We start from the raw sequence: 25,683 nt of genomic DNA, 5'->3' as shown, positions 1-25,683 counted from the left end.
CTGTAGGGGATACTCAATACCATGGAGGCATCTATGACCTAGGTATTTAGTTGCAAGGAGTCCTATATTACTTATTCTAACCATGTTAAGGAGGTCTTTGAAAGCTAAGCAGAAAATAAAAGTAAAGGATCCTTTTTCTTGGATGACATTTTACAATCTGCCTTAAGTGTGCTAAATGATACCTTCTCATCATGCAACTTGCAATCCAAGTTACCTGAGGAGAATGGATTTGACTAGAAGGGCTTTAAACCCTCGACTCCACTGAGTTCACTGCTTAGTCCAGGAAACATCAAAAATTAATGAAAATAGCAGTGAAAAGGATGGAATCCAAACCAATAAATAAATAAATAATATACTCAGTGAGAAGAAATGTAACTGATCGATAACATGGACGTATATTGCAGGTAGGGAGCGCTTCTTATTATAACATCATCCTTGGAGAGAGTGTGAGGTTGACACCCAGTTCCAACAACCTGATCATGACACCTTTTGAAATTTTGAGACACTGATAACTCACGAAGGGAACTGTTTGGTCTTTAGGACACAGGGAGTATTAGCGTTAGGGATTTCTATGGACTCCAAACCAGTGAGATGCCATTCTTGGGAAAAGCACTCTCCGCCAAGTTGATGGACTCAGTGTATGGGCTGAGGAATCATCCCACAACTCAGAGAGCTACTGTTTCAAACCTCATCTCAAAAGTGGAGCCAACACTGTAACTATAGTGTCTAACAGAGCTTACTGATTTGAAACTCTATAAATCACCAGGCCAACAGGATGAAGGAAGAATGGAATGCAAGCCTTAACTTGGAATTTCTTTGCTTTTGGCCATTTATGTTATAAGTCTGCAGATGTTTAGAAATCTCTGCACCATCGGCCCCCTTCCTTAAAATAATTATGAAAGAAAAACAAAAATGAAACTAGCAAAATTCCCCTCTCGGTATTAGTATTATCTTCTTATATTGGAGTCAGTTGGGTAAGTTAATTTCTAGTTAGGAGGGTGGTGTGCGTTGTGTGTGTGTGTTTGAAGCCAGTGTTTAATTAGGGAGTCTCTTATGTGTTCATTATAAACCTGATTTTTTAGGGGGTGTTTAATATCAGCACCAAAATTCCCTCTGGGGTTGAATCGTAGAACATGCTGTCTCCAAATGTGGCTGCTGAGTTTTTTTTATGGGCAGCAGGGTTTTTTATTATTCATGTTGAAACAGAGCCCAGATCAGCCTTCATGACTGGCTGTAAGCTGACAGTAATGGCTTCTACCAAAGAGCTGCTAGGGGCTGTGGGGAGCTGGAGTTTCTTTTAAAAGGTTCAGCAACTACCTGTTAACATGAGAGATAATAATGGTTTCAGAGGAACCATTTCCAAATTTCCCTGTAAATAATATGTACTTAAGATGTTTCTAAATAGGACTCAAATCAAGGATATTGCACAGAGGTCAATTACAGAGGCAAACAGCTTCTAAAGTTTGTAGGACATAAGGACAGTCCTGCAGTGGCATGGTGCATCAATTTCAGTGCCCTGTCCCCACTTCCCAGATACCCAAAGACCTTTTCAAAGTCACACCAACTCCTCAGAAAGACGAGCTGTGAAACAGCAAAGAGTCCATCATTGAAGGTCTTGGTGTCACTGAGATGAAGCCATGACCCCTGAGCCTTTGCTACCAGTTTTCTACAGAACATTCACATGCTTCTGGCTGCTATTCTCACTTAGCCTGTTTCAGGCAATACTATGCAATTGCATTTCAGCTCCTGAGCAAACACAAAGGTCCACTCTTTGGGGAACTGTGAAGTTGAGATGATTTGCTTCCTTATTCTAGCAACGCAACTTTGCAGGGACTCAGCCATGCCATTCAGGGCTCCAGAAGACCCCGGGGCAGGAGACCTTCCCCAAAGAGGTTCCTGTGGAGGAGAGCAACTCACCTCTGATGCATCCTGGGGCTTTGGGGTGTTCTCTTTTTCTTTCTTGATCTTAGGGTTTTCATGTTTGATGCGCTTGGTTCCTGACACTTTTGTTTTATTCTCATTCTCCTGTGAACTGTTCTCCTGTTTCCGAGGTTTGACTGGAGGCAGGGGCTTATCTTCCTCTCCTTTAATAAACCTTTCATATGGAAGGATTAATCTAAAAGGGTAACAGGATAAAGGACTGATCAGTTGAGGTAATTCCAGTAGCACTATGCTATGGGCGTTTCTTTTCTTTTCTCATTACAAGAAACTTGGTGAATGATTCCATCTCCAACGACAGTGATGCATTTCTAGAAATCTAGGGGTCACTATGAGTCAGAATTGACTCAATGGCAATGAGTTTTTTTTTTTTTTGGTTTATTCTATAGTTTAGTTAGTCATTTACTTCCTGGATAAAAACTAGTACCTGGTAGCTTACATACTTCTCTGTAAAACTGTCTTTTGGTTTTATGAACCCATAGACCAAGGATACCAATGGAAGCATCCAAGGCTAACAACATCACCATTGTTGCCCACAGAGCTAGCTAACTATTGTTAGTTGCTGTCAAATCAATTTTCACTCTGGTGAGCCCACGTGTGCAGAGTAGAACTGCCTCATACAGTTTTCATGGCTGTGACCTTTCAGAAGCAGATCTCCAGGCCTTTCTTCCGAGGCACTGCTGGGGAAGTTTGAACAGCCAACCTTTCAGCTAGTCGTCAAGCACTTAACTGTTTGTACCACCCAGGGACTCATAACAACAGCTGTCACTTATTTACCATTCCATCAACAATTACTTACTGAGTATGTACTGTGTGCCACACAGTGGTCTAGGCACTTAGATATAGCAGTAAACAAAACACTCAAAGTCCATAACAAAACACTCATAGTCCATAACCTCACGAAGCTTATATTCTAGTAGATACTAGTACATGCCAGGCAATTATACAGATTATTCCATGGAATCCCCACATCATCTTTATGGGATATTATTATTACTATTATAAATAGATATGGTAACCATATCTATTAATTAAATAATTTGCCTAAGCATCACCCCATTTGTTAGAGGTGGATTTTGAATTTAGTTTTTCTCCAAAGCCCACATTTTCATCTGGTAGCATAGTGCCTAAGGCATGTGACTGTTAACCAGAAGGTTGAAGGTTCAAACCCACCAGCCACTCCTTGGAAGGAAGATTGGGCAATCTATGGGTCGGATTGACTCCATGGCAGTGAGTTGTTTTTTTTTTTTTTGAGTCAAAATGTAGACCAGGCACTTAAGATTAAAAAGGTCAATGAGAGACAAGTTCGGTGTGCCTGAGGGACAGCTGTCTCATCCAGCACCTCCAAGGAGTTGTTCACTCACGAATGAAGAGCTCTACTTTGGGGTAACATGAAAAGACCAAGGCCACTAGGACCTCAGTGAAAAAGAAGGAAAGTGTGCAGACCACTCCAGCTATGAGAAGCAGAGGGCTGAAAAATTCAAACCTGTTAATTATGTAACTTCTTAAACTAAGTACATAAAATGGCTCTATAAAGAGGAACATCACACAGCTCTAGTTTTAATCTGTTTTCCCTTTGTGATGTAGCTCTTGATCTGAAAGGGAAAAATAGCTGATGTAATTAAAAGGGATGGATTGCATTACAATCTCAGTTTCAACTTCAGTGATTAAAGTTTTTATAATGCATTTGGTATGATTAATGACTCACTGTGGGATTAATGCAAGACTCAGCCTTAAAAATATGAACTTTCATACAGCAAACATAATTTGTTTTAAATAAGACAAGTTGACTCAATGAAGAAAATGTACTTGGCTTATAAACAACATAAATCTGTTCAAATATTGGGACTCCTAATTATTTTTAAACTAAGCCTCCCAGGCAAAAACAAAACAAAATAATAATAATAATAATAATAATAATAATAATAATAAACTCCTTTGGTTTGAGTACTTGTTAGCTATCCTCAAATTGGCTTCTAACCATGCAATTTAGATCTCAACAACTTAAACACACACATTTGTTCAAGCCCAGGAGTACAGATGTGGGGACATTTGTGAACATAATATTTCCCTCCTTAATAAAATGCCACGTAAATTATGGGAAAATCAAATTCCAATTTATAGCATATTAGAAACAACATTCATTTACTGAGCATGCTCAGACAAGGTAGTGCAAGGAGGCGTAAATAATACTTTCATGCCCCAAATCTGGCAGTGGGCCAGCAATGAAGATCAACACAGCCCATGGGGAATAGTTATCTTCAGATCCCATTACAAACTGAGTTTAAACATGTTACAGCTGCTAAAACTGGAAACTATTCTCTCTTTGTAGACTTACTAAAATAATATATGGTTGCCAAATACCTGCTTCCCACTGTAATATTACAGTTAATGTTTATATAATAAAAAACATAACTAAGCAGAAGACAGAAAAAAGCAATCCTGTTCATACTTGAATGTATCTCGTCACATCTGTAAAGTCCCCAACTTTCCCCCCAATTCTTTTTATTTGCACGGTGCCTCCGGGGACTTTAATTCCCCTTCAACGTCAGCAGGTTGGGGATTTTTGTCCAGGGAAGCAGAATACAATCAATATTTTAAATGTTTCAATATTTTCATTTTTAAATGAAAAAATATGTTAAATTGTCTTTAATGAAAACAAATTTTTATTGGGGATAATTGTTGGGACAGATAGGTTTGTTTTACTTTTGTTTGGTTGCCATGGGAACCCAAGGAGCACTTAAGTCTAGTTATTCCAGTGGTCATCATTTGTTGTTTCCACTCTTTCCCCCAATTTCATTCTCTGATCGAGATGGTGACACCATGAAGGATTCTCTTTAAGGAGAAGGATGACGGTATTATTTCTGAGTGTGGGGAGGGTGATGAGGGGAAGCTGACAGAGACAGAAAAAGCCAAAGTGGGCCCCAGAGGACCCCCTTCAGGTTCTGATGGTCTTGGGCCAACTCAGCTCCTTAGATGGGTGCTTAGGAGATTTTAATTTCCTATCACCATTTTGCAAGTTCAGAAGGCAGGGCAACATTTTCATTTCAGTTTTTTTTTTCCTCCCCCTTTTCTTTCTTTTTTTCCTCCCCTTCACTCAACTCCACAGCTGGCTGGCTGACAGCAGTAAAAAATACATTTCACTTTGCTGGTCAAAGGCCTAAAGCCAGAAGCAGGAAATCTGGAATTAAATGTTTCTTGTATCTGGAAAGAGGCATGACTAAGGTAAAACTGAATCCAAACACAAGCCTTGCTTGTTCAACGCTTCCAGAGGGAGAGTGATGTGAGTATCTGTGTGTGTGTGTGTGTGTGTGTGTGTGTGTGTGTGTGAGAGAGAGAGAGAGAGAGAGAGAAAGACGGGGGGTGGGGGGAAATGTCAACCAAGTATTTTTTTTTTCCTCCCCTTCTCCTAAATCATTGAAAGATAATTATAGTGGCTTGGGAGGGGGGCAAGTCCCAAAATAAAACAAGGAAAGCAAGAAAAGCAACAGCTAAATGGAAGCAAATAGAAATATGACCAGCTAGGCTCTGAAGAACAGGCCATAGGCTCGCAGGGCATACAAACAATTGCTGCTTCATATAGTGATTTCCGTTTGGTGCGATTTTCACTGAACGTTTTTTCAGTTATCCTGTCATGATACAACACAATTACCCACAGGATATGATCTTATCATTTGATTATTAAAAGTTTTTTACAAGACAAGAGGATGAGAGGTATTATAGGTTTCTGAGCATTAAGACACTCAATGCATATGCAGTACCATGAAAACAAGTTAGTCAATCTGCCAACGTTGCCCAATGAAGGAAGCTGATGAGTTTTGTATTACATAAAGAATTTAATACAATGCAACATGCCTGAGCCTTAAATATTTGTAGTACAATAAAGATCTAATCCAGTTCTAAACTGTACAGATAAAAGCAAAAATGTACTCCATCCCCTCAGAGCTCATTACATTGGAGAAATATTTTCAACATGCTGTAGCTCTAAGAATACTGGTTGGGTTTCAGGTGGGTGGAAGTAATGGGGAAGGAAAGCAATATATTCATTAGAAAATCCAGAGAGATTTGTTCTCTAACCACCCCCCACCTCCCTGATCTACATCTAGTCTGAGGATTGAAAGCTGGGCAAAAAAAAAAAAAAAGGGGGTCTTTATTATCATCCAGATTTCACATTTCAGATTAGCAAAATGCTTATTTACGATGCCATTAATGGCTCTGAAGTAGGTAAGCCATCATGTATTAAAAAATAACATCTTTCCATAGGCATAAGATTTGTAGCAGCATGAGACTTTATTTTTCCCTAGGAATAATACAAGAATAACATTTTCCACCCCAAAGCAGAAACAGTAGGGGACCCTTTTGCTATCATGGAGATTCTTATTAAATTCAGTCACTGTGAAAAGCAAGGTTTTTTTTTTTTTCCTTCTCTTTTCTTTTTTTTTAAAATAAAGATGACTTAAAATCAACCCAAGTTAAAATTAACAAATTAATGGCATTATAACCTTGATTTATTAGTGGCTGAGCCACTAAATTATCATTATACAGGAAATCACTGGTTTGAAAAGATTTCGGCTTTACTAAATCTCAAGTTAAATTATGGTGCTCAGTATACTAGGGTTTTAGATCCACCTCATCTGATATTATGAAAAATTCAATACATTTCTCTATAGCAGAAGTCAGGGGTCAGCAAATCTATTACTGTAATGTAAGTAATCTGGCAACCTGCCAACTCTTTCTCCCTTTTATTATTTTTTTTTAAACACCAAGGCAGATAATTTCATATTTACACATTTCTTAAATTCTCCAGAGCCTCGACTCCCTTTCTCAAGAAAACCCAACAGCCTCATGTTAAAGAAATATATACCACATAGGTCCTTGTCATTAGCTTTACATACAAAAGAAGAAAAGACCCTTCATATTTATTAAGCAATGTTCCTTTCCCCTCCCCATAAGCAGAGGAAAAATAATGTCAAATCTCATTTGAACAAGTAACCACTAATGTCTCCTGTATTGATTAATGCTTCCATGGAATGACTGGACTTTTGGGCCAAAACGTTTAGCAAACATTGCTTAAGAGGAGATGAGAATCCGTCTATTTATAGAGCTCTGGAAAATGATATTATAATAATGTCTGGAATGGATTTAATCTAGAAAGTGGAGGGGGAAATGAGAAATCTTTAGGATTGTATCTGAACTTGAAACTCACAGATTAAATCTTTGTTGTTACTTCTTAGGCACTTTCATATTATCAAACCAGTGGAAAAAATCCAGGTCCCAAAATTTGCTGGTGCCATTGGACAGAATATTAGGGGATCAGGGAAGTACAATTGGTGCTCATGTCAGGTCAAAACACTACCACTATTCTTAGACTCTGAGATTTTCTATTGACAATAGAAAGAAATGACACATTGGTTCCTCTGGGGCTTCAGACCTGATCTGGTCCCAAATGGAGTCATTACACCTTCAAGTTGATTCAAGGACTGATAAATTCTAAAGTTTGGCCAGACAGTTTCCCTTCTCAGCCAGAAATTGAAAATACAACTTCACAGTGAAGTGTGGGAAGCAATCTTTCACCAAATATGGAGCCAATAGAAGGTATATTTTTTCCTTTTTGAAGAAAAAGTATATACACACTGGTTAAGATTCCAACAAATCTTAAAAGTTTCTAATTTCACATACTGTTCATCCCTCATGGTGCTAGACTATGAGTATAAAAATGGCGGATGAGCCTTTGTGGTGGGCCAAATACACAACTGTGCTATGAAAATGTGCAGAGAATGGCAAAGTAAAAGTGTTTCCTCAGTGGGCATAAGATTCACTGAGTACTCACTGAGCAACTGGGCTGCTTTGCTCCTGTTTTTTAAAAAGCCAAACTCCATCTAAAAAAAGATGTGGGGTCTGGATAAAGATTTCCTGTTTGATGGTATAAGTTTCAGTGGAATAGCCAAAATAGTATGCAAAGTATGAGTAGCAAAATATCAGTAACCAGGAGAGCTAAGAAAAAGAGGCCTCTGGTGTCACCTTCCAACAACTGAAACTTGGGAACCGAAAGCTTTGAACCAAATCCTGGAGGGAGATGTCATGCTGATATACTAACCATGGAGAACTGGCCTATGGCAGGACCCAAGTGAGCCAAGAAAACAGCAAAGAGAATATACATGCATTCTATGAAAAAGACTTAGCTACTAAGGGTAAACTATTGAGCTCCATTAAAAAGAAGTAGGTAAAAATAGTGTATTCCATGCTGATACCTAAAAAGCATAGGTTCAATAACACAAAAAAACAAGACATGGCAATTTGCCTTCGGTAAAGCTCTCTTCTTTGGAAAAATGATCTGGCTTCATTACCTACTCAAAGGGAAAAAAATGGACAAGAAAACTTTTTAAAGGCATTAACACTGTCCATCTGTCCATTTGCCCCTGGAAATAGTGGAAATGTTGTTTCTCAGCAAACTGATAACTCCAACACCTCACTCTATGGTTCAGGAAGGACTGTGACCCTAAGCAAAGAGAAGATGAAAGGTACATGCTGAAGGAATCCAGCAAGATGATGGGTTGACTTCCATAAAGGTATGTGTGGTGTGGAAGAAGTGGCTCAGGAACATCAGGTCTCCTGAACTGGGGTTACATGGGCTATGAGGCCGTGGATGACAGGTTAGGTAGAAATCTCAGATTGCTCTTACATACTGATTGTTGTTAGGTGCCATTGAGTCAGCTTATTTATACAAACTCTATGTGCAACAGAACAAAATGTTTCCTGATCTTGCACCATCCTCACAACAGCGGGTATCTTTGAGCCCACTGTTGTAATCACTGTGTCAATCCATCTCATTGAGGGTCTTCCTCCTTTTTGCTGACCCTCTATTTTACTAAGCATGATGTCTTTATCCAGGGATTGGTTTCTCCTGGTAACATGTCCAAAATAAGTGAGACTAAGTCTCGTCATCCTTGCTTCTAAGGAGTATTGATGTCTGTACTTTCTCCAAGACAGATCTGTTTTCCTTCTGGAAGTCTAGGATATATTCAACACTCATCACTAACACATGTATATTCCCCAAAACTTTATTATTTTGATCAAGCTTTTAGTATAATAAGAAGGACATCCAGTGCTTATTAAATTCCTATTATACCAGGTACTTTGCATAACTTAAATTCAACCATTACAAAAAGAAATCTCTACAAGTAGGTTATTTTATCTGCATTTTATGGATAAAGAAACTGAGGTTCAGATAAATAATTAAGTGGTGAGTCAAAGGCACCAAAAAAAAAAAAAAAAAAAAAAAACTGACTGCCATCGAGTTATAACAACTCCTCCTTGGGTTTCCCAGGTGGTATCACTATGGAAGTACATTGCCCAACCTTCCTTCCAAAGAGTGGCTGGTGGGTTTGAACCACCAACCTTCTGGTTAGCAGTCAAATGCTTTAGGCAATTTCTACAAGTACGTTATTTTATCTGCATTTTATAGATAAAGAAACTGAGGTTCAGATAAATGATTTAAGTGGTGAGTCAAAGGCACACATCTATTAAACGACAGGATTTGAATTGAAGCACAGTTCTGTCTTCCTCTGCTAATCTGTGCCAGTTTCCACTCATCTCGGCAAGGTAGGTGTGTATCTTCATACACTGACTGAAAAGCACCAACACAGGGGAAATACTGAATTGATAACCCCTATCTGACTGCTAACCAGAAGGCTCGTGGTTCAAACCCACCAGCCACTCCCCGGAAGGAAGACTGGGCAATCTACTTCCGTAGTGATATCACCTCGGAAACCTAAGGAAGGGTTGCTATGAGTCGGACCCAACTCGATGGTAGTCAGTTTGGTTTTTTGGTTTTTTAGGTTTAGTGAATTCCAAGCTCTTCTTTTCTCAGAAGCAACAGATCTAAGGAGTGAGTACACATGGACTCATTCCAGAAAGGGTCAACCCAGTAAAACAGAAGCAGGCCTAAGGCTCGGGCACTAGGGCAGAATACTCTTCTTAAACCATGCCCTGACTCTTCAAAAGGTGGTGACCATAGTTGGCTTAGGCCCAGCTTGATATTGGGCAGTGAGAAAAAATTTAAGAATCATATTCTCCATGAATCCTGGCCTATAACAGTTCACCTATCAAGCCTCATGGCCCCATGGTCTCCTCAGCTAGACTGTAAGTTCCTTGGGGGCTTTGCTTCTTTGATGTCTCTTGGCCAATTTTAAGAATATCTAGATTGGTGTTAGCCCCACATCTTTCAAACAAAGACTGCATTGAAGAAAGTATAAATGCACTTATAGAAGGCCGCCTTTATGTCCCAGGGATTAAATACATATCCACAACAGAGGGCATGGGCCATAAATAGCATGCAGCTTTACCCTGCCCTCCCCAGTGCCAGTCTGAAAAGCTGGCAGTAATAACTCTCCTTAATGAGAAAACAATGACTAACTCAGAGTTGAGTTGCATTGGATCAGTTTCAAGGGCAGATGGACATTATTTCAAGAAGAGTAATGGTGTACCATAACGACAGTGTTTTCAACGTGATGTGTGCCCTACAAACGAAGGAAGGCAGCAACCATATGCAAAAGCAAGCAAACAACTACTGCACTTAAGTTCCACATATGTCAGATACCACTGATTCCAGAGTGGCTTAAATGTTTGGCAATTCTGCAAAACATTTATTATTCTGATCAAACTTTGTAGTAACTTGTACAAAAACAAAATGTTCCAAGAGGTTTTCAATGGAAGAGTTAAGGATATATTTTAATGGTAAACAATTACATTCTTCTGTCATCTGATACTTTTTTTTTCTCTTTTCTTTTTGGAAACATGCTTTCTGAATTTTCAATAGTTCCTTTGTGAAGGCATCTGTTACTCACATAATTGAAAAGATGTTTGTGCAGTGGCATGCTTGAGAGTACAGTTATTTAATCTTAATGATAAAGCCCCGAGGACAGAAAATCATAAGTAGAAACCTCTTGTTATTTATCAAAAAGAAAAGGGGCTAAGACAACTAATCTATTCTCAAATTTAAATTCATGCTTGATGAAAACTATCAATAAAACATGGGACCTGCAAAGTTTCTTAAATGCTATAGCTTAGTTCAAGGAGGGGGCTGTTTTGGGTGAAAAAAAAAAAATGAGACAATAAAAGGGAACTTGACAAAGAAAAAGTACTGTTTGGCAAGCTTTTTTTGGGTCAAACAAAGAACTTGCTGTAGTTTACAGCATGACATACACACTTGATTAGCTTGTGCCTGAGGGTGTTTTTACACTCAACAGTGTAAACTCCAACTTCTATTAATTACAACTTGCATTTAGAGGCAAATTTAAGAATTTTTAAATAGAGATTTTTCAAAGACTGTTGTTTATTTTTTCTTAAACAGAAACCAGTTTTTCTACTCCAGGGCCTGGCTAGGGTTTTGTTTTTCTTTTTAAAAGTTTCTTGAAATATCCAGGCATTGGAAAGTTATCAGAGCATTTGTGGCATGCTGAGGGATGGAGAGTGTGAGGCTCCTGCCTATGAAATTACCTGACTGTCATTTGGGGAGAAATTCTTTACAGATGATAAGAAGAAGCTACCCTGGGTGCTCACACTGGACCCTATTCAGGTCCCTTGTGAGGACAACTTTGGGGGGGGGCGGGGGGGGATTAGGGGGAGATGGAAGAACAGCAGCACAGCCTCAACTTGAGTAACTCTGAGTAAGTTGTGTTTGATTCCCTGGGCTGCTGGGGGTTCGTAAGGGCCAGGAGGCCTCCTCTGGGTTTTAGGAGAAGGGAGATGAGAGATCCTGGGTAGCAGCAGAATGAAAGTATGGCTCACAAGTTAACTAGCTAGGCTTCTCTTACCAAGACATTGCTTGAAAAGGATATTAAGTCCGTAAATAAGTCTACATCATCAGCCAAACCATGGATGGGATGAGACATGGCCTACTCACTGAACAGTTGGCTAGAGAGTTAGTAAACATCAAGAGGCTAAACTTTATAAACAATCCCTGCTTTTGGTATAACCGATTTTGAAATTCAGCTCAGATTCTTCCGACAGCTCTTTATACAACACATTTTCTAGAGTAAACAACCCTTTTGTTTGGATTTAATTCTATTAATCAACCCATACTTCTTAAACTCTTGATATGTTTATAATGCTATACTAGGTACACTGTGCCTAAGGCACTTGACTGCTCACCAGAAGGCTGGCGGTTCAAACCCACCAGCCACTCCTTGTAAGGAAGGTTGGGCAATCCTACTTCCATAGTGATACTGCCTCGGAAACCCAAGGAGGTGTCGTTATGAGTAGGGGCTGACTCGACGGCAAACAACAACAACAAAAACAACAGGTACACTGTGGAAGTTTCAAGGAAGGTAATAGCATACAGTTCTTGCCCTATATTCCTGAATTCTATAGCTTTTTTTAAACATCTGAGTGACGATCTATCTTAAATTCTAATCCTAGCTCTTTCAGGTCTAGTTCAAGTTCTAGATCCTCCAGGAACACTGATTATTCCAACTGGAAATTCTCTTTTCCTCTTTTAATCTCCTTTGATTTTATGATTTGTATCTACAACTTACTAGGTTTTTATCATCTTAAATTCTTAACTCTCTTTCATGTCTGTATGGCCTACAAGTCAGATCATGTGAAAAGTAAGCCAAGGACCGCAGCAACCTTCCGGTTCTGGTCAGTAGGTAGTGGTCGCCTGTGAGTGCCATGTTGAAAGGCTGGCAAGGCTGAGGCTGGGCTCACAGGAAACAGCATCAGTACTTGCCAAGAATATGGCAGCAGGAGCACTTCTTTGTTTGCCAACCCTGTTTTAAACTTTTTGGTTGATATTTGCTTGTTAGCCTTGAGCATGTATTATACAAGGTATATGTTCAAAAAAACACTGAGGGCAATAGCAAAAAACAGAAAGCAGTCAATTGAGTGACAAATCTGTCTGACCCAAGCAAAAGAAACTGATCAACTGATCACTAGGACAGGGCTTCTTATCACTTTCAAATGTAATCTTAGGCTACAGATAGACTGACTCTGTTTACATTCCAAGAAGTACTACTCTATGTCACACTGGAATGGAGTTGGGTATTCTGAGTGACGCATTGGAGGGACGGACTCAAGAACAAGCCACTTAGTAAAGGAGCCACAGATCATGTTCTGAAGCTTCACTGAATGAAGTAAGGATGTTTATCCACAGTGGGGAAGACCTGAAGTGAGAGAGGAATTATAGCCAGCAGCTGTAGGCCCGTTACAGAGAAAAGGGCGGAGACAGCCCCAAAGGGCAAGGTAAGGGTCCTGGGAAGCCACAGAAGACCTTTTGCTCAGTATGAGGATGTGTGTTTAAATGAAGAGTGCATTCAATGCTGCAGCTTCTTCTGTGCCCACTAAAGGGCATTTGGGCAAAGCCTGGCTAGCCCAATGTCAAGGGAAGTTCAATTCTCACGGAAGTTGGCAAACTGAAGGCTACATTTTTTGCCTGTGGGCATGCTTGGTTTAACACACTTAGAAGAGTTTCAGAAATACTGGAACCAATGTTGTATTGGTAAGTCAGGTAATTTCACATAAAAATTACCTTGGAAACAAGGAAAGTCTGAAGCACATCTGCCTATGGAAATAGTGTTGGCAGATCCTACTGGAACTCTGTGGCCAGGACTATGTACATCAGTTTCCCACTTTCCTACCTGGTCCTCTGCACTCACCTGTGCTATCTGCCATAAGCATCTGAGTTTGAGACCACAGTCTAGAGCAGGGCTTCTCAAATGACTATAGTGAAGTGGCTTTCTAAATTTCTAATCTGTTGCTGACTGATGCTTTTAAAACATAATTTTTAAGAAGGCATACAAAATTCAAGTTCCATTTTCATTATTAGATTTAGCATGCATAAGCTTACTCTGGAGAATTCATATAAAAGTATATAAATGCTTATTCTCAGTTGCTGAACTTAGCTCATTATGGGCTAGTGAAGGTTCATGGAAGGGTCAGAAACCTTTAGTTTGCGTGGCATTGGTCTAGTGGGTCACAAAGGGACTGCTCAAACCTACAACTCTGAGATTCTGCCTGTGACTTGCTCAATTGGGTATTCATAAACTTCATAGGTGTCAAAATGAGCAAGAATATCCCAACTCATGTCTTGAACGTGAACAGAACTGTAAATCACCTTACTTTTCCTTGGTTCTTTTAAGCTGAGTTCCTTAGAACCTGATACAGTTTTGATATTTACCTCAAAGCACATGCCTGTTGTTTTGTTATTCGGGACTGTCAAATTCATTTTCCACTCACAGTGACCCCACATTATAAAGTATAACTTCCCTGTAGGGTTTTCTAGACTGTAATCTTTATGGGAGCAGATCGGCAGGTCTTTTCTCCTACAGAGCTCCGGGGTAGGTATGAACAACCAACCTTCCAGTTAGCAGCCAAGTGCTAAACCATTATGCCACCAGGCTCTTTATCTTAATCAAAACATGAAGCCTTCATACTTGCCTCCTACCTGGAGAGAAGAAAGGCAGAGGCTCTAGCTGACTGTCACTCAGCTTCTGCCCAAGTGCATCCTAAGTCATTGTAAAGCAAGTCACCTCAGCTACTCAGCATGACAGTCTTACCCAAGAAATACTTAGAGGAAAAGCAAAAGGTTAGAATTTTAAATCAGGCATTAAATATGCAAGATGAAGGGTAATTGCTCATTTCCCCACAAACAAATACATTTGTTTATGATTTTGAGTTTCTAAATACTCAGAAAAGCACATCATAAAATACTTTTACCTTAACGTTCCTTTTAAAATCCCTAATAACAACTTCATGTGCTGCACAGAAACAGACCATGTAATTTATTTGGGAAAATTAAAACCAGTAATCTGGTATTCTGTATTAAAAAAAAAAAAAAAATTTCCCCTGTATGTGCTTCTTTTTTTTTTTTTTTAGGAAAAGAAATCCACATGTGAAAACAAAGCCTTTAAAGCAAATTACTATCTCAGAAAATCAAGCTAACAGAATTCCCTAAAAGTAGTGATTTTTCTTTTTGGTCTTTTATTGATAAAAGAAAGCAATTTGGGGCATCTTAAGAGTTGGGCAATCTGCTTCCGTAGAGGTACCGCCTCTGTGGTACCCCCCCCAACGAGGGGTCGCTATGAGTCAGATCCGACTCGACAGCAATTAGTTGGGTTTTTGGTTTTAAGAGTTGGACAAGAAAAGAATGTTGAAGTTAGAAGGGTTCTGTTCTAGAAGAGGTGGTCTTTTTAAAAAAAAAAACTGTTTGCATTATAATCCATACTAATCTACTTTATATATAAATCCAGAGCAAGAAATGCCCAGAACTACCACACTTCATAAGCCTTGCTGAGTTTGAGACATCTACATAGCAACAACCTCACGATGGGGAAACATTAATGCTTTTTATATTGGTACGTAATCATCTGTAACATGAGCAATTAAGTACAGTACTAATGGACTATGGCCAGGAGCCTGGTACTAATATTAAAAACTGACAGAGATGAATAGGTTTGGAAGAAAAACCAGGCTGACAAAGACATTTTTATGAAGTGCTTGGACCTATTTGATTTAAACCAATCAGAGGCAAGTTTGGACAGTAAGGCCTTCAGCGACAATGATACATTTGTAGGCATTGTACCATTTCTGTTATGCTTTAAATAAAGACACCCATTGATTCTTTTCAACAACCCGCACTTTCATTATTATGCTCATTAATAAACCAAAAGTGCCCAACTAATACACAAGTAACATTCACTGAGGAACCAGCTACTTTTTTCTTGTTATAAAATGAAAACATTTACTGGAATTATGAACCACACTGCATGAAAAATAAATCAGTGGATAATGCATATCTCGGGACTATGTTGTGTAGATTACTCGTTGGTTCTCCATCTTCTAGGAAAGCATTCCAGTGCTGGGGAAGTAAGAAAAAGAGCAAGCTTCCATATCATAGTGAAAAGAATGAGAGAGAGACCAGCCACGCAGGAAGAACTCCAATCATTCCAATCTGGTTTGGGAGATCAGAAGCCTTCTAAGGTTTTAAAATTACCAGGGGCACTCCAAGACTAATGTGTGCCTATAAAGTTCTAACCCATCTCACCTCCCTGAATCTTCTTGCAAATGGTGGCCCTTCACTAATTTAGCCACTTCTCTTATCTGTGCTAGGGCAGTCTGTGACCCACAAGGAAGAATGAAATCCACCATAATCAAGCAACCTAGTTTTAGCTAAGAGCTTCAGCCTCTTCTCTGACCAAAGAATAACTATTTCAAGTTGCCAGATAGATCTGAGGACCCTCTGCCTCTCTTGGGTAGAACCAATCAAAGAGAAATAAGACTCTCAGAGCACTAGTTCCCAGCTTTTTCTCCCCATCAGTTGCTGAGGTGATCTTGACTCTTAATGATGCCAAGAATGCAGAATAAAATTGTTGCATAGGGTTTTCAAGGCTGTGACATCTTGGAAATAGAGAGCCAGGCCTGTTTTCCACCTACCTCTGGGTAAGTTTGTACCACTAATATTTTGGCAAGTTATTCAGCACTTAACCCTTTACACCACCCAGGAACTCCTACTACAATATATGTCATATAGGATTATGAGTGATTTCTTTGATATCATGATTGATTCAAATTGATTCAAATGAATGAGTGGAATTATTATAAATCAATAGGTGTGAAAAAAATCAATTGTCTGCAAACTTTGGTACATGAAATATTATTAATCACTAATCTACTTCTGTAGTGATACTGCCTTGGAAACCCAAGGAGGGGTCGCTATGAGTTGGGTCCGACTTGATGGCACATAACAACAACAATTATTCATGAAACACCTTGCATCTAATCACAACAGTGTGAGAGGAGCCTAGATGGAAAAACAAAGAGGAAATTCCAAGAAAGGGTTAAAGACCTTGCTAATCACCCTGGAACACCTGTGCTCTAGGTGAAATGGGGCTTTAGGATCTGCATGCCAATGGTGCTGTAGCCACACATATGGAAGAGCTTTTTATGTCAGTGGCCCCAGGTGGAGCTCTAAATCTACCCTTCTGTACTCTGCTTAAGGATTCTGGAGATGGGTCTCAGCAAATTACATGTCTCTTTTGTCATTTGTCTTCCTGTTGGGTTCTGCAAATAGCGAAGAATGGAAGTCAGGGAGAGAGAAGAAACCTCCTTCTTTCTATGTACTTGTTGTTCAAGTCAGTGCTAACCCAACAATAACTTAGCAGCAGTTGCTCCCAGGCCCTAGCTTCTTTCAACAATTCCAGAACAGTTTCAATGCATTCCCCCTTGAGGTCTAACACCAGCAAGGGAGTATCACCTTCTCAGATGAGCCCCAGATCCACAGAGCATCTCCTCTGAGCTTCTGCAGTACCAGGGTAGCTGGATGGCTCCCTCAATTCCCATGGACCTGAGCCCCAGCTCTGTGAGGTTCGTTATTCAAACAGCTGAACTGAGATGACCCAGCTTCTTCTACTTCTCTCAGCTTTAGGAAATCTGCAGTTACTATCTCTGTGTTAGCTTAGTGCTCTACACCAACACCTGTTTAACCAATTTCCTATGGTAAATTCCCTTTGTTGAAATACCTAGTGTGGGTTCTTTTTTCTTAACTGGCCCAACTGATACATTACCAAACAAATTCTGGATTTGGAAGAGTAAGTGACATAGCTCTTCAAAAAATCCCATCCAGTATGTGACCAAACCTTCGCGAAATATCCACTCCACTTGCAAGAATGAGTACAGGAAGGAAATTTAAAAATATTTCTTAGTTGCTAAAGTTTGAAGTTTCTCTCCTAGAATTTTTCAATTTGCCTCACCATAGTATACAATCATCAAAAGAATATATCTTGGTATTTCATTTAAGATTCAGGCTATTTTTAGTCATACAATTCCTTGAGTAAATTAAACACACACACACACAGTCCAATCCTTCTCTAATTCCCAAACCCTATTTCTTTTTTTGACTATACGATGCTTTGTACTTAGTTTGATTAATGTTTTCATTTTTCAACTAGGTGAGTTAACATTTACAATTTTTAAGAAATCTGGACTATGATACTGTTACGTAAGGCAATCTCTTGGGACTATGTTGTGGTGATTTTTCATGATATTGGACCCAATTCAATTCCCTATGATTTTTCCACCAAATACATTCTAACTATTTTGTTGAATGACCATGTTAAAAGAGGCTCAGAATTAAGTGTAGTATAAGAAAAGCACAAACAAATTTGGAAGAAATACAACAAAGAATTGATGTGTTAAATGGCATTATCTGAGGGTGTTAAAGGTCTTGTGGGAATCAGAATGGAAACTGGCTATACAAAGAGCAACAGCAAATTTAGTAGTTGTGTTTTATCTTTCAAACTTGCAAGTTAACTGGCTTGTTTGTTCAACTAATAGGCTGTGTCTTGGCTTCATTCCATCTGTGGCCATCACTCAAATACATACTCACATACACAGACACACCTCCACTTGAGTTTCACAAGCTTTGAATTTCAAACCAGGAAGCTGAGTGAGTCAACACTTTAGCAAGGAAATGCCAGTAACAAGGAAGTAAGTACAACTTAAACAAATTAAATATAAACTTCAAGCATACAGCAATGAGAATTCATGAATTTGTTAACTGGTCTTCAATGGTGTGGGTATTGGAGCCCTAATGCAAAGAGGAAACATACCTGTGGATACAACCTTCATAGAAGGCTAGTTTTGTATTATTTTTTGTTTGCATCATCATTATTTTTCCAAAATGGTTTGAAAACTAAATCACAGAAAACCTGGCAAGAAAGGATCCCTGGGTCAAAAGCATAACTGTAGAAGCAAAGTACCACGATGGGAATAAACCACCGAGTTACCTGATGCCAACTCTCTTTTAATCAGAACAGTTAATACAGCTACATCTCAACCTCACAGTAACATCTCAGCCCTGTTTGCTAGAACCTGAAAGTTCTCATATTAAATGAACCTACAGAGAATGCACTGAATAAACCCATGCTTGCAGAGTGGGGAAAAAGAAAGAGAGAGAAAAAAAAAAAAAAAAAAAAAAAAAAAAAAAAAAAAAGCCTGTCCAGGCACGTAGGCAGAGAATGAAACCAAACTAAAAGAACATCTAATTTTAGCTCCATAACCAAAGAAAGCCTCCTCATCCTAAAAAAAAAAAATAACAAAATCAAGTAAAATGCCAGAGGGCTATTTTCTGTTTCCTACAGAGTCCCTTATATTTCCTTTGTCTTATCCTTGACCAGAAGGTTCTTCCAATTAACACACTTTTAATTAAGTGAGGGTTTCTTACCTTTCATAATGTCTGCGAGTACAAGTGGCAGCGCTGGTGCTCCCGGGATTACCGCCTAATTCATCATAAATATGTTTCCATTGACGACGGGCTGTTATCTGCAAAAATGGCAACGGGAAATTCAATCTTGCATCGTAAGAGATTCACAATGCCAGCCTTCAATACATATGCAACTGTCAGAAGAGAATAGTCTGTTCTGGAAACCCAGGAAGAGGGAAGTCCAAATGAGTATGGTTCTATAGGGAGATCTCACTTTTGGTCCTTTGCTTTGTAATAAAGGTAAAATTCTACTTGTGGCTCTATATTTTTACCCTTTATGCATTTTCAACTAAGGTATCTCCCTTAATATCCACATAGTCATTTGCCCCCAAAGTGCCAAACTCATAGCCTGTTCCTTTATGTCATGTGATAGTACATCAAAATAAAACCACATTTATTAATTAAGAAAATGTATCTTAGCTCATCAGTTTAAATGAATCTGAATTAATGTTGCTTGCCTGGGGGGTGTGCAAATGGGTGGCTGGGGACATAGATGAAGAGGGAGATATTTCATCAAACATGCATTTGTATCTTCTGAGTTTTGAACATGTGAAGTGTTGGCTACTCAACAAACAAAACAGAGTGATAATAAAAAATTAATTAAAGACATCAAACTGGTTGTGGAATTTATAATCATTTCAAGCTATATTTTTATGACAGCTTCTCTAACCAACAAAACCTAAACCAAAATCTGAAAGTGTGTACGTCACAAGCTGTTTATTTTTATTCACTTAGGTCAGAAAAATGGGATATTGATCAAATCCTATGAAAAGTAACTTATTCCAAAGTTAAAATGCAAACTATGTAGATTATTGAGCTGGATGAGTGAAAGCAAACAGCTTGCAATATACAGAACTGCATACTATGGACTTTTTTTTTTTTCCTTTAAATTTAGATTCTACAGAACAACAGATGCAAGATTGGGCAAATGATTAATTTGGGGTAACCACGTCATTTACTATGCCCAAGTAAGTCTAATGTTTCCCTGAAACTAGGAAGACAAAACAAGTGTTGGGGTCTTTATGGACATTTCCAAACAGGGTTGGTTACAGGAGAGTTCTGTCACTGGAATGTGCAGAAGATATTGGGTGGCAAAAGCGCCAGTGGGATTTAATACAACCAAGGTAGGCTTTTTTTTTTTTTTTTAAATTGTGATTTGGGTGAAAATTTACAGAGCAAATTCACTTCCATAGAGCAGTTCACATATATTTAGTCTCATGACGTTGACCACAATTCACCACAATGCAACTAACTGCTCCCCTCCCACTTCCTCCCGACAGTCACCTCTTCCCTGTGTCCATCCCTCCATGCACCCCTGCACCTTGAGCCCAAGGCAGGCTTCTTTTGAAAAAAATACCCATAGAGCTGCCAGTGGAGTTCACCAAGAAGCTAAAGGCAACAATCAGGAAAAAAGGGGGAAAAAAAGAAAACTCAACTTCCAACTCAAGCTCTGTAATTGTAATCTAAGGAGGAGGAGACGGGTGGTTCAATATTATAGAGTAATGGTACCTTTCCCATTATTAATAAAAAGAACTCTTTTATTTCCATAAACCCTTCTCAACAGGCCCAAGTAGGATCTCAAGACAAGGCTATTTTTGCATTGTTCAATTCCCCACGAAGCTTTCTTGAACCAATTTGTTTCAATGGTTCTTGTTAGAAAGAACCACCTCTTACATCTACTAGCAGGTATAACTGAAAATAAAATCCTTTATTTATAGCTTCATTGAGATGATAATAAATGGTTCCGAACCCCTTTCAAATATACTCAAAATACATATTTCAATAGTTATTTTAAATTTAGTTACAATCTTCCTCCAACCTTTTAACTAATTCAATCTCAGGATGATCTATTCAAGAGGCCTGTGCATCAAGCAAGAAGAAAGAGGATCCCACTCTCGTTATTCCTTAAGCATCTATTCCTCAAAACCCTTGGAATAATAATAACAAGAACACAGGTGCTGTCGTGCTGACTCCACCTCATGGTGACCCCATATATGACAGAGTAGAATAGTGCGCCACAAATTTTTCAATGACTAACTTTTATTTTTTCAGAAGGAGATCTCTAAGATTTTCTTCCAAGGTATCTCTAGGTTTGACTCAAATCTTCAACCAACCTTTTGGTTAGCAGCTGAGTGTATTGACCATTTGTACCACCCAGGAAGTCAAGGTACCCTGAGACCCACCTTCACATTTCCTTCATCCAAATAAGGTGTGTGAACCCTGGGGAGCTTAGCAGAGCCAGAAAACAGCCTATGCATGTCTCTGCAATCACCTCCAAAGAAACCATCCCTTTTGTTATCCTTGCATATCTTGTGTGCATGGTATTTTATATTTTATAAAGAATTTCCACATCTATGATTTCCCTTAATCCTCCCATCAGCCAGTGAGGCAGGTTTTAGAATTTTCATTAATAGCTAAAGGAAGTGAGTCTCAGAGATACTGTGTGAACTGCCCAAGGACACACAGTGGCAGAGTGGCAAAGCCAGGACTTACAGCAATGTCTTATGGCCCCAAGAACAGTCCTCTTTCCACTATATCAAAGCAGCTTCCACATTAGAACAACATAACATCTCTCATCTTCAGGGCCTTCTGCTTCAAATGAGGCAGGTGACCTTGAGAATCAGCTTCTGCTTTGAGTTCTGGGTCTCCCACAGTGTGGAACTATCATAGCTAAGAGACCAGTAAGAATCTAAGTGGGGTGGGGAGGGGTGGGCTAATAGTGCTCTGAGACTTGACTTTCTCAAAGTATCAAGTAAAACCATGGTTCCTTCTACCCTGGCCACTTGTGTCTCTAGTTAAATAGAGCTTCTCATTACATTCGTCACTGAGTCTAGGATGAGTTCTAATTCAGAATCCATTAACTGACTCATTCTTTCATTCACCAACAATTTCTTGAGCAACTTCAATTTCTTTGGGACAGTTCCACTGAGGGATACAGCAGTGGAAAACAGATCCAGCACTCAAGATGACTGCATTGTAGTTGGGGAGGCCAACATAAAAAAGTGAACAGATATATAAACAAAAGAAGAATAGATTGTGAAAAATGCAATGAAGAAAGAGCCAACTGCTAAAAGAGTCTTTTAATATGTGAAAACTGACTGTGTCCTCCTCTCACAACCAACCACCTAGCTAGGGAATGCTCTGGTAAACACTTGCTGATCACAGGAATGACAAGACTTCTTTAAGAATAAATTAATGAATTATCAAAAAGGAAAAAGACTTCCTCACACAAGGATTGAACTATGGCAGCAGGAAGCCAGAATCCAGCATCATTCAGTGTTAATAAGCCATGTGCAGCTGGCTAGGGGTCTGTCAACCCCTGCTAGCAGGTTCTGGTGTTTAAATACAGTTTTTACCTGAGTGTGGACTCATCTGGAGTGAAGAAAGTGTTGGGCCTTCAATGAAGTGGTCTGTTTACTGAGCTTCCACTGGATGGCCCGGACGAATCAAGTCATTTTGAGATATTTTCTTTGCATAGGAAAGTCATAAAATGTGTTCTTCCCAACTGCTAAATGCTTTTAAGTACATAACTCCCCTGGGTATGCATCTCTTTCTATTTTTGTCTCCTGATGCACTTTTAATTCAAATGCTAATCACAGGTAATAAGGCAAAATATGTCTAAATCTTCCCATTTCCCCAGCCTATAATGGGTCTCAGAGCCCAGCAGGGAGAGATGAAAAGGGCTTGGGAGCTTCTCCAAGCCCATCTACTAGGCATCACACTCCCACAGCTATAAGCCTACCCTTTATGTCCAATATGCCTTAACCAGTTGCCACTGAGTTAATTCGTACTCATGGAGACCCCACGTCTGCAGAGTGGAACAGCTCCACAGGGTTTTCAAAGCTGTGACCTTTCAGAAGCAGATCAGCAGGACTCTCTTCCAGGGTACCTTCTGGATGGGTTCAAACTGCCAAAGTTTCAGAGCAGTCAAACCCTTAACCATTAGTGCCACTCTGACTCCCCCAATATGCCTTTTTGCTCTTGTTGTGTGCCATCTATTGGATTCCAACTCATAGTGACCCTATATGACAGAACAGAACTACTCCATAGGGTTTCCTAGGCTGTAATCTTTATGGGAGCAGATCCCGGGATCTTTTCTCCCATGAAGTGGCTAGTGGGTTCAAACTGCTAACCTTTTGGCTAGCAGCTGAGAGCATAACTATTTGCACTACCCATGGACTCTCCCAATATGCCTTAGTAGTGCCTATTTTGGTATTTCTTTAGGATTTTTATTCTGTCATCCAATGTCTTCTCTGGATGTATGTTAGTTTTAAAACCCTATCTGGGGCAGAAACAATATCTGCCTGCTGGTATCCAGCTCCCAGGCCCATTCAGCTGGAAAATTTGATATGTTATAGGGCTAGTTTGATCAATTCTCTCACTAAGCCTCAAGCTTCTTAGTCACCATTCAGGTTTCAGTCTGGCCTTATATTATTTTAGGTTTTTAAAGGTACAAAGAACTTCTGGATCTTTGTTTCCTAGAGAAAACTGCTAAATCCACCCATGCACAGTTATTTTTTTTGGATGGTGCCTCCCGTCACCCTCTACAAGGCTCTCACTTTGGTGACAGAGACTCATGACATCAATCCATCTACTGCAGCATACCCTTATTGGGCACAGTGCTGGGAACAGAGGCAGAGAAGAGGAAGGTAGTTGGAAGCTAGAGGATGGGGAGCCAAGAAAAGTATGAGATTACAGCTTTCAAGGGCTCAGGATTTAGTGGGAAGCATAACTCCACACAATCTTAAAGCAAGATAGAAAGTTGAACAGACTACACTAAAGTAAAATAAACCACTCAGGGTATCTGTGAAATTTAACCTTACTTTGAAGGCACTTGAATATTCTTTTCTTAGTGTGGGTAAGATGTGAAGAACTCTGTGAAAAACACTCTACACCTATGATTTTTACAGCTTTCTAATAGAGTGTTTTTCAAACTGTGTGCTTCAGAATCCAGGTGCCTGAAAGGTAGCCTGCAACTACATCTCCACACACCCCCAATTTCGACAAGAAAAGGGGCCCAATTAGATTTATTCTTTCTACAATTTGATTTGATGAAAATATCCTGTCTCTTAAGAAAAGAAAAAAGAAGAAGTAGTAAAAACCCACTATTTTAACCCAAGATATTATCTTGGAGACTTGATATCATTATCATTTAAAGTTGCATAAAAGAAATAATCATGGTAATTTTGAGGCCAGCAATAGAAATCTTTTAGGACTTACATTCCACCAAGGCTTGTAGGAAAAGTGAAGTCAGGAGAAGGGTTTGCCTTTAAGCAGTGTTTCTCAGGCTGCTCCAAGAAACAGTCTCTTTCTCAGGACACCTTGAGGGCGGCCTGAATTCAAGGAAGATGACTTTTTTTTCCTGGTAGTACTCCAGGAACTGGAGCCTTTCAAAACTGCATGACATCATCTTTGGCATTGAGAATTTTGAATTAAGCAAGAGGCTTTTGTCTGTCCAGAGAACTAGGGTTAGATTCAGAGGATCTTAAAAATGATGTCAAAAGCAGACTCTGATGTCAAAGCTGAATCCATCCAGCAGGAAGCCAAGTGACTTCTTCTCCCAAATGAAAAATAATGGACCTGTTTCATTGTGGGAAGAGTCTGTAGCTGACATTCGTAGAAGCCACCCCTATGCACAGTCTTCTGCCTCTAAGATAAGATTTACTCAAGATCCATTTCCTTATCCTACCCTCTCTCCAAATACTGCCTCTGGCTTGCCATTCAATGCTCAGCCAAATAGAAATCACTTTAGCAAACCCCTCTCAACAGACTGCTTCCCAAGCTACTCAGTGTGCTTTAATTACTTCACCAGACACTACAGTGAAGACCTCTTTAGCTCACTGGGCAAAGTTTTGTTCAGTTCTGCCTCTTCAACTGTAGGTGACCCATACTCTAATGTTTGGTTGTAAAAGTTGGATATATGACTATGGATGAAGGATCCTCATTGCCAAGCAAACAGAATGCCAGGATATTGTTTTTTTAGGAAATCAAATCCATTTAGTACATTTGTGATCTCTAAACCTAAGGATGAAGACACACCATATGCATTTCCAGTAAAGGCAGAGGAAACCAAAAGAATGAAAAAATGCAGCCTTTCGTCAAAGGCTATAAAGGCTTAAAATAAAACTTCTGCTCCTTTTTTTTTTTTTTTTTTTTAATTCAATTTGAGGGTTGTGAAGGACTGAAATGAAATAATCCATAATCCGCAATTCAAACCAGAGGTTTGGAATAGTTTATAACCACAAACAAAAACAAGCCAATTAAGATGACCTCTTTTTATAACCAAGAAGGGATTCCAGAGAGATGTCTTTATCCAATCACAAGTTAAAAGCAGACTCAATACATCTACAAATTTTATACTTGCAATTTTTTACTATTGCTGAATATTTACCCTCATTCAGACTCCTTAATTCACCTCTAAAAGTACACACATTTTTCTCAAGAACCAGATAAAACCTCAGTTAATTAGTATATGTGGTAAGACTTAC

The 25,683-nt window shown here is 39.2% G+C and overlaps 1 protein-coding gene across 1 annotated transcript in view; it reads right to left on the bottom strand.

The window, feature by feature from the left end:
* The window catches only part of ARID5B (AT-rich interaction domain 5B), a 209,976-nt gene that overhangs the window by 3,592 nt on the left and 180,701 nt on the right, over window positions 1-25,683 (bottom strand). Inside the window, exons 9-10 of the mRNA XM_007958972.1 lie at window positions 19,157-19,254; window positions 1,918-2,116 (exon numbers count right to left, since the gene is read on the bottom strand). Coding sequence (XP_007957163.1) covers window positions 1,918-2,116; window positions 19,157-19,254 — 297 coding nt within the window. The remainder of the gene's footprint in view (window positions 1-1,917; window positions 2,117-19,156; window positions 19,255-25,683) is intronic.

This window comes from Orycteropus afer, unplaced genomic scaffold, assembly GCF_000298275.1.
Source record: "Orycteropus afer afer isolate SDZICR_OR568_19922 unplaced genomic scaffold, OryAfe1.0 scaffold00016, whole genome shotgun sequence".
Classification (NCBI taxonomy): Eukaryota; Metazoa; Chordata; class Mammalia; order Tubulidentata; family Orycteropodidae; genus Orycteropus; species Orycteropus afer.
This window is presented reverse-complemented; position numbering and strand designations above follow the sequence as displayed.